Consider the following 9458-nt stretch of genomic DNA (forward strand, 5'->3'; position numbering starts at 1 on the left):
GGAGGTTGTGGGGGGAAGGCTGAGAGTGAATGCTATATCTGTCTGTGGGAAGGAAACAACAGTTTTCAGAGTCCTGTGTCCCACTTCTCTTCTCTGAGAAGGAAGCACATTTCTGTTTTGGGTGGCAGATGAAAGACTTGGGGTTGGGGGTGTCTGACAGGCCAAGACAAGAAAGGAAGCAGGAGGAGTGATAGGGACTAAGAAGAAAGAATAATCAATTTGCTAGTATAAATTCACTTCCGCTCCATCGTCTGTTCTTACATCCTTGAGGAAACTTCTAGAAAAACGTTGTACATTTTCTGTGGATCAAAATGTCTTCTTCCCAGATTCTGGAGATTCTGCCATTATAGATTGAATGTATGTTAAATCTATTTCCTTATGTATTAAAAGCGGACACAAATATTTAAAAACTATAGTGTAAATTAGTTTTTATGTTGCTTTCTGAACCATCTGAGGGTGGAGCTGTGTCCGGGGGTGCTGGGAGTGGTAAGAGCTGAAACGGTGGTTTTACCTTGGAGAAACAGTTTCTCCCCAGTGCTCCTTTCCTTTGAATTTCATGACTTTCCTGATGGGTTTTCCAGGCACCCCACAGGGCAATCAACCAAATGACCAGATTTTATTTCAAAGGATAATGTGTCCAGCACAGAACTAAGCCGCTGGAAGATTCAATAAAACAGAAGCGGTGGCTGACAGAGTTTATTTTCTAGGTAGGGAGACAAAATAAGCATATGAAAAGAATCAATGAGCTGGTCGTGAAACTATATTACAGCAGAATATCCTGAGAAGGTGAAGGGCTATGTTGTGTGGCAATTGTAGTCTAGATCGGGGAGTGACAGTATGAGTTGGGGAGACTATTATTCAGAAACCAATTCTAGCTTCAAAGCTCCTTGGAATTTCTACAGGAAGGTTTGAGGTCAGCTGTTGACCTAGGACTCATGCATGCTTTTTCCCCTTCCCTAGGAGCTGTGACAGGCAGAATAGTAACTGTGGGGAACATTTCTGCAGAGGAAGGTGGCTCTGTCAACTTACAATGTCACCTCTCCTTCACCACTGCCGCAGTGACTCAGGTCAACTGGGAGCAGCAGGACAAACTTTTGGCCATTCATCATGCTAAGATGGGGTGGCACACCTCCCCAGCCTTCAGGGAGCGAGTGGTCCCCGGCTCTGACCTGAGCCTCACCCTCCATTCGCTGACTGCGAACGACACAGGGGAGTACTTCTGCATCTATTACACCTTCCCCGATGGGATGTACAAAGGGAGACTCTTCCTGAAGGTCCTGCTAAACTCAGGTATGCCCTCTGGAGCAGAGTGGTTGATGACCCTCATCCTCTAGGGTAGAAAATGCGTTCCTGCCAAACACTACGAAGCAGGGCCTCTCACCCTTGGCTCGTATTCACATCACCCGGGAGCTTTTCAATGATGCTGATGGCAGCGCCCCATCCCAGGCCAATTCAATCAGATTCTCTAGGGGCAGAGCCAGGATGGGATAGGCTCTAAGAGTGTCATCGGTGACTCGAATGTGCAGCCAGGATTGTGAACCACACTTTTGGGTATAAGAAGGACATCTAAGTGTATTTACTAGGAAGACAAGTTGTAAGGTCATCTGGGAAAGGTTCTTATTTATTAGTTTAGCATCCATCTTGGAAATTAGTTTATAAAGGATTATACCTGGTTAAAAACAAAGCTGTGTGCTAGGTGTAAATGTGTAATAATTTACATTCGTGCATACTTCATGGTTATCAAAATGCTCTCACATTCATTATCCACCTGGACACTGAAATCAGTTCTCTGGAAGGTGAGAAAGGGTTATTATCATATCTGAGAGACAGTATAGCAGAGTGGTTACGAACTCAGACTGATGCCAGACAACCTAGGTTAAATCCTGGTTCTGCTGTGCATAGATTTTCTCAATGAGGTAGATGTAAGACTTTATGAGATACGAATGTAGGATTGAATTACTTATTACAAGAAAATGCCTATAGAACAGAAAATGCCTTGGAACATGCTAAGCCCTAAATAATTGTTAGCTATGAATATGATTCCTATCTGACTGATGGGAGTGGAAGCGGAGACCTGGAGTTGCTCAGAGCGTTAGAGCTGATTTTAACACAGGTGTTCTGGTTTCACAAAACTACACCCTCAGAACTTCTATTTGCTGCTGTCAGTTGTGTTGGAGATTAAATTTTCTGAGTCAGCAAAATATGTGAAACTGAGAAGATAAAAGGTTACCTTGAAGTTTGTTTTCAAAGGCTACTTCTTGGCTGGCTCCGACATAGACTAATGCAGCATGCGAGGAAGAGCCTACATCCTTTTCTGTGCACAGCCCTCTGCAGTCCCTCTGGACCTCCCAACTGTGTTCTCCATGACCGCTTTGCTCCCCATCTGCCCTTTTTTCCGCCTGTAGCCAGACAGGGGACTGAGTCCTCAGGGCAGGAGGAACACATTCTAGGGGATTTGGGCTTCCTCCCATCCTCTGCCTGGTACCACGTGGGAACTGTGGGCACTGCCCTTGTCCTAAGGGATTGCATTCCATAGCCACCTTTCTGGCAATCTAAGCCTTTAGTTCAAAGGAAGTGAGCCTGGCCTCTACTACACGCTTCTCTTTTCAAGACTTCTCTGGACACCTGGGAAGGAAGTGGAGATGGGATGAAGCAGCCTGGAAACCCTTCCTCCTACAGCCCAGCACACATCCAGATAATTGTTAGATTTCTCTCACATTCTCTTGGATCGAGTATCACTCATCTCTTCAAAACTCCCTTCCTTCCTCTTCTTCCTTCCAGTTACACTTTATATCTTAATAGAAGTTCACTTGTTCATGCTTTAATTCATACCACAAATATTTATTAAGCACCTGCTGTGTGTCAAGTGCTGAGAAACAGCAAAGATAAAGAAAGCCCCAGAACCTCACTCCCTCTGGGGTCTCAGCCTAGGTGGTCAAATATTATGGGCTTAAGGTGAAAGGTTGTATGGTTTCTTTACTTTTTTGTACTTTAATTTTAATTTTTAATTAAATAAAATACTTTTACTGGTATGATTATAAATGTGACGTGTAACAAAAGAAAATATTCATTTTCCATTTTTTCTGGATGTCATTTCATTTCATGATTATTAGTAATGGTGAGTGTGCCACACAGAGGAAAGGAGTGTTAAAAATGGTCTGCTCTGGTGTCACACGTGTGAGGTCCGCCACTGCTCAAGGGATCAGTCAGTGTTTCATGATGGACTTGGCAGATACTCTGCTTTCCCAAAAGCTGAGCTTAGAGACTCCAGTGCTGTGTGTGGGTGTAGAAAGGCCTGGCCAATATCCGCCTCTGTGCCCTGATGCTGCACCTTCCCCTTGCTTCTGGCCTCAGCCCACTCCCTTTATTTTGTCCTCTCTAGAGGCTGAGCACAGCTCTAGGTTCCTGACCCCACTACTCGGAGCCACAGCGCTAGTCATTATCTGCATAGCGGTCATCGCGGCGATTGCATTGGCCAGAAAGGTAACGACTCAGGCTGCACAGCGCAGTCATGGGCACCTCACCCCTGGCACCCTGATCCTTTCGCACCCTCTTTCTGTCCAGAGAGAGACCTAGATGTGATCTCTCCCAATGCTTTTTGTGTCTTTTTCACGGTCCTTGTTCTGCCTTTTAGTAAAGTTGTTTATGCTCTTCTTCTGTTCTTTCCCTTGTCTGGGAGCTCCTGAAAGGTTGAACCTGCCTCCTCCCCATCTTGCTGTCATCTACAATTGCCTGTCCCTTAAGCCACTCCCCTGGGAGTTTGATTTATCTACTATGAGTCTGGTGCATCTTGGGCATCATCCTGTACTAGGGATTTTGGTACATTAGCTTGTTTAACGTTAACAGTCCTTTAGTAGTGCTGGGCTGTCCAGCACTTCTGCAGGGTGAGAAATAAAGGAGGATGAGAGATCCCACTTTTCTTATCAAGACAATGGTATAGGAGACTTGCCCAGGCTTAGAATCCAGCCTTCTGTGAAGTTCTGTCTCTCTTACAAGCAGGTCCTGTGTCTGGTCTTCACCACTGGAGAGGAGTAACTTCTTTAAATGTTGCTGAAGAAGACCTCTGACTCTCACACTTTGCTTTCAGTGGCTGATAGATCTGTCATTTTCTCTCTTCAGTGCACCAGAGGATTTAGCAAAAGCCACCCAATCCCACGGTCCTAATAGTCATTACTTGCCTCATACTTCTCACGTGTCAGAGCTGTTGCACCAGTTCATCATCCCCTTCTATCTGTGTCCCATCCCCTTCTACCACCAGTGGTAGGGCCTATATTCTCATTCAGCTGGTGAGGGATCTCTTTCCACATCCCATCTAGGGCCATTTCCAGAAGCAACTGTTTTAGATCTGGTTGCTGGAAACAGAGCCTGACATGTGAATTCTGGTAACAGTGATTTATTGAGATAGCCTCTTAGATGAAGGGTATTGAAGGAAGCAGGATAGACCAAAGGCAGCTGTCCCCAACCTTTTTAGCACCAGGGACCAGGCCTCCTATGAGAATCTAATGCCTCATGATCTGAGGTGGAGCTCAGGTGGTGATGCTAACGCTGGGGAGCGGCTGCAAATACAGATGAAGCTTTGCTTGCGTGTTGGCTGCTCACCTTCTGCTGTGTGGCCTGGTTCCTAACAGGCCACAGACCAGTTGGGGACCACTGCGCTAAGGGAAGAAGAAAGCTCAGCATGATGTGGTCTTAGTTGGAGACTTGGTTGAAGCAAGAATTGTATGCAGAGTTGGTTGTACTTTGAGGCAAGGAGCTGGCTTCCTAAAAACCACCTCAGTTAGTTATTGACTGCTGGCTCCTCGCCAGGGAAAGCCCGAGAACAATTCTCCATTGAAGAGTCAGCTGTGAGGCAATCACACCCTATACTCCCAGGACTGGGGAATGGGCGCACTGGCCAGGTGTAGAGGATCTGAGCAGGACACCAACAGCATTCCCTACAGACTCTGAGAGCCAGTAGGGTGCAATATTTAGGAACATGGCCTTTGGATTCAGGCAGACATAGGTTTAGATTCTGGCTCTACCACTTGAGTAGCTGTGTCACCTAACCTTGCTGAGCTTCAGTTTTCTCATCTATAAATTAAGAATAATTATGGTGCTGCCTTCATGACGTTGTGGAAAAACTTAAGTCATATAATTCAAGCAAACCGCGTGGCATTTTTCCTGGCATGTATTAATAACTATTATTCTTATAAATACATGTTCTTATAATTATGTTCTTATAATTATTATAAATTTCATTTATTATAGCACCTCATAATACCTGATGCTCAATAAATATTTATATTGCATGGGTCGATTATGACTAAATGAATGAATATTATTTGCTAAGAAGCTATTGGCAAAAGTGCCCTCAGGGAACCTTCTGTGAGGTAAAGGAGAGATGGGTGTGTCCAGCTCCAGGACAATGACCACTAACCCCACTGTCCATTCTCCTCAGATTCTTTAAGAGGGCAATGTTTGTCCTGGCAGTGCAGTGGTCCCAGACTTGTTTTTTTTTAACACTGATTATAATTACAAAGTCCCTAATGCAAGATGGAATGCAAACAGAACAGCTGAGAGACCCAGCTCAGGCATATTTACATTTCCCAGAGGACTTTTGGAAGCCATAAGAGTCTTAAGATTCAAAAGCAAGGGTGACAAGTCTAAGAATGGGAACGAGAACACACCAGCACAAAAGGTCACAGCAGTTCTCTGAGAATGAATTGAGTATACATATTATAAAAATGAATTGGGTTGTGTTAAGGGATATAGTACTTCTTTTAAGCATAGCATTGGCATGACCTATGAAAAACACTCTTTTTTGTTATACTTTTGGTAGATAAGGTGCAACTGCTTCTACTGAAAAAGAATGAATGAAACAACACGTGGAGAGAGGTTACCTGAATTGTGTGTGTGCTTCTGAGGCTATGGCATCTCTCTAGGCCCAGCACCTCAGGGTCTGCAGTTGTGGCATCATCTCAATTTTTCATATTTGTTCATGGTGCCCATCCATGCAACCCCATCCACCCTCCGTCTCAGCTCCTTGCATATGTTTGTGCACTGCTGAACGTGATGCTAGCCAGTAATGGTGCCGGTGTTTCCTATCTTGGAAGCGGTGGGGGGAAAGCAGAATGAAATTTGGTGTGCTATTGTTTTCCAACCCTGTATGGCTCTTTGTGATTCTGTCATTCAGACCTACGGTGGGGGTGAGCGACCTGTTTTAGAGCAGTGTCCGGTAAGGCTGAGAATGGTGTTTCCTATCTTGGAAGCAGTGGGGGGAAAGCAGAATGAAATTTGGTTTGCTATTGTTTTCCAAGCCTGTATGTGGCTCTTTGTGATTCTGTCATTCAGACCTACAGTGGGGATGAGTGACCTGTTTTAGAGCAGTGTCCGGTAAGGCTGAGAAGTTGTCATCTTTGCATTGGGTGTCAGTAAGCATTTCTTCTGCCATCCTGTTTGTGCCTGCTGTTTTTTGATTTCCTTGCCTTTGCAGAACCCTCACCTATGATGCTCTCATATGGATGTGATGGCTGACTTCATTCACATCCTTGATTCTCCTCAACAGATTTCACTGTTCTGGCCTGTTATCCCACAAATGCAATTGTAGTTGTCTGACCATGAGTCCCTACTTTGATTTGGAAAAGCCAATTCTTTTAGGTATGGGGCTGTAGAAAAATGTGTGTGTGTGTGTGTGGGTGTGCGTGTGCATGTGTGCACGTGCATTTCAGTCCTAAGACTGAACATCTGTTATGGGCTCTGAGGTTACAAAGTGGAACACAGCACAGACCCTTCCATCAGGGAGCTCACAGTTTGGGGCCCGGAGAAGACAGCAGGTAAACAGGTAAGTTCCAGATAGCACTCAGTGTTACAGCAGAGAACATCCAGGACCATATTCTAGCACATGGGGGAAAATGTAGCTCTCCTGGGAATGTCAGAGAAGGCTTCTTGGACAACGTGCTGTGGAGCTGAGTTTGGAAGACTAAGTAGACAACTTTTTTCAGGGAACTACAGGGGATGGACAATGGGTGCAACATATACAAAACTGGAGAGGCAGGAAACAGTGCCTGGCATTCTAGAAGCTGTAAGATGAGAGGCAGCTTGCCGAGGACAAAGAGCATGTCCTGGAGTCAGACGAACCTAGGTCAGGATTGGATTTGTCCTCAGGCAAGTGACTGCACCTGCCTGTGCCTATTAGCTCACTCAAAAGTAGAAACTTCAAAAGGAGTGTTGCTGAGATCGCGTGAGAAGCTAGCTCAGTCCGTGCTCATAGCACATTCTCAAGAAATGGTATCTCTCTGGTATCAGGCCCTACGCCACAAGGGCATTGGTTAGGGAAGCACTGCAGGACGTGAAGCTGGAAAGATGAGGGTGGCCAAGTCACAAAGGGCATTTTGGGGGAGCATCGCACACAGTCTTGAGTGGGGAATGCAGTTAAGTATAGACTTCCTTCCCAGAAGAATGCACCCTCACATAATGTTTTTTATACCATTTAAGTGGTTTTACAAATTCGTTGAAGTCCTCCTGTGGCTCCTTTAGACAACAGGAGCCAGCGAAAGTTTTTAGGCAGAAGCATGGCATGATCCAACTTTCATTTTTGAGAGATCACTCTGCTGGTGGCCGTGTGGAAATTGGGCTAGAGGTAAGAGGCACTCTAGAGGCAAGTGAGTATAGAGGTACAGGTGAGAGATAAGACATGGAAGTAGGGATGAGAAAGAGGGAATAGATTTCAGAGCTACTTGGGAATAAAACAGGATGGGATTTTATGGCTCATTAGAATTTAACATTAGCCTCCAGGTTTCTGGTCAGCTGGTGCCATAAACCAGGACAGAGGCTGTGGGGGTAGTGACAATTTGTGGAGGAGGGAATCTGATGGGTTCTTTTGAGAAAGGTTGAGTCCGAGCTTGCTGTAGATCATCAGGTGGCCATGTCCAGTTGGCAGGTGGGCATCTGGGTCTGGAGCGCAGGACAGAAATCTGGCTGGTTCGGATAGAGATCTGGGAATCTTCAGAGGAATGAAGGTGGTTGTAAATGTGCATTTAGATGAGGTGGCTAGGAGAGAGTGCTGAATGTGAGAACAGAGGACAGAACCCTTGGAAACCCCTTTATTTGGGGAACTAATGTGTAGGCAGTAAAAAGAGAGCAGGGCTGACTGAAGAGGAAGGTGGGGTTCACAGAAGGGGGAGGAGAGCCAGGAAAGAGCGATACCATGGAAGCCACAGAAGGAGAACATTTAAAAATAAGAAGAAGTCCACGTCAGGTGCAGTAAAGAGTAAGAGAGAAAGGGGACTGAAAGCTGCCTCATTAAGCTGAGAGAATAGGAAGAAATGGGGTGTAAGGCACATTGCATATGTAGCAAGTGGCGTTTTAGTGCAGTGATCAGTGCTGAAATCTGACTGTGACAAGGCTGAGAAATTAAGGGTTAAAGAATTGGTGTTGGTAAGAACATAATTTTGCCCGTGTGTGTGTGTGTGTGTGTGTGTGTGTGTGTGTGTGTAAGTAAGGAAGAGAGGGATCATAATTATGTATCATGTTGGGGAGTAACTTTTGAATAACATCCCTACATACTCACTTTGTAGTTTGTTTGTTTTTAGAAGAAATTTCTCAGAACCCATTCTGTAGAAAGTGACCTCAGGAGACCGGCATCTGCACAGGAGGAGTGGGGCCCCAGTATGCTGTCACCCCATGGAAGCTGTGTCCAGGTGGAAGTTGTGCCTGCAGGTCTTTACAGAGAGCAGAGGGGAGATGACTATGCTGAGCAGCATGACTACTTCAACGTCCTGAGTTATAGAAGCCTCGGGAGCCTCAGCTTCCCAGCAGAGATGGATTAGCTACCAGAGGCATCTTCTGGGAGACGCAGACTGTCTTTGCTATTACAAATGGATGTATAAGCATCTTCACTGTCCATCGGTGCTCTGTGTGTGTGTATGTGTGTGTGTGTGTGTGTGTGTGTGTGTGTGTGTTCAGTTGAGTGAATGAATGTCATCCTCTTCTCTGTCTGCGTTTCCTGTACCCTTTCCTTCCATTCCATTATGGTAGACCTGGGGTGAGCAGCTCGAACTTTGATTATAAATACAATGTTAAAAAAAAAAATAAAAAAAAAATAAAAAAGACCTGGTTTTGAATTGGGCAGTTTGAGCCAATTCTGTGGCTCTGAGCCATATATTCCTCTTACTGACACCGGGAAGTGATTTAGGCTACAGGATTTTGTGGTGGGTGATGATGGTGTATGACTGCAGAACCACACTCATCTCCGTTCTCAATGTCAGTTTCATCAACATTCACACCTTCAAGGTGGCCTGTGAAGAAAGCATTGTACCAGCTTCTGTGGGGAGATTCAAGGATGACTAAACCATGGTCTTAAGTCTCAGCCCTTTAGGAACTTATAGTTAAGTGGGGAAACGATATTTACATGGAGAGGTACTAAGGAGATAAAGATATGGGACACGTTTGGGAAAAGGTGTCAGTTTGGTGTGAGGTGG

At 45.2% G+C, this 9458-nt stretch overlaps 1 protein-coding gene across 1 annotated transcript in view; it reads left to right on the top strand.

Moving 5' to 3' along the window:
- TIGIT (T cell immunoreceptor with Ig and ITIM domains) overlaps window positions 1–9028 on the top strand; it is a 12403-nt gene extending 3375 nt beyond the window's left edge. Inside the window, exons 3-5 of the mRNA XM_006905477.1 lie at window positions 961–1290; window positions 3383–3483; window positions 8571–9028. Of these exons, the coding sequence (XP_006905539.1) occupies window positions 961–1290; window positions 3383–3483; window positions 8571–8807 (668 nt within the window). The 3' untranslated portion in view covers window positions 8808–9028. The remainder of the gene's footprint in view (window positions 1–960; window positions 1291–3382; window positions 3484–8570) is intronic.
- Window positions 9029–9458: the final 430 nt, after the last annotated feature.

This window comes from Pteropus alecto, unplaced genomic scaffold, assembly GCF_000325575.1.
Source record: "Pteropus alecto unplaced genomic scaffold, ASM32557v1 scaffold270, whole genome shotgun sequence".
NCBI lineage: Eukaryota > Metazoa > Chordata > Mammalia > Chiroptera > Pteropodidae > Pteropus > Pteropus alecto.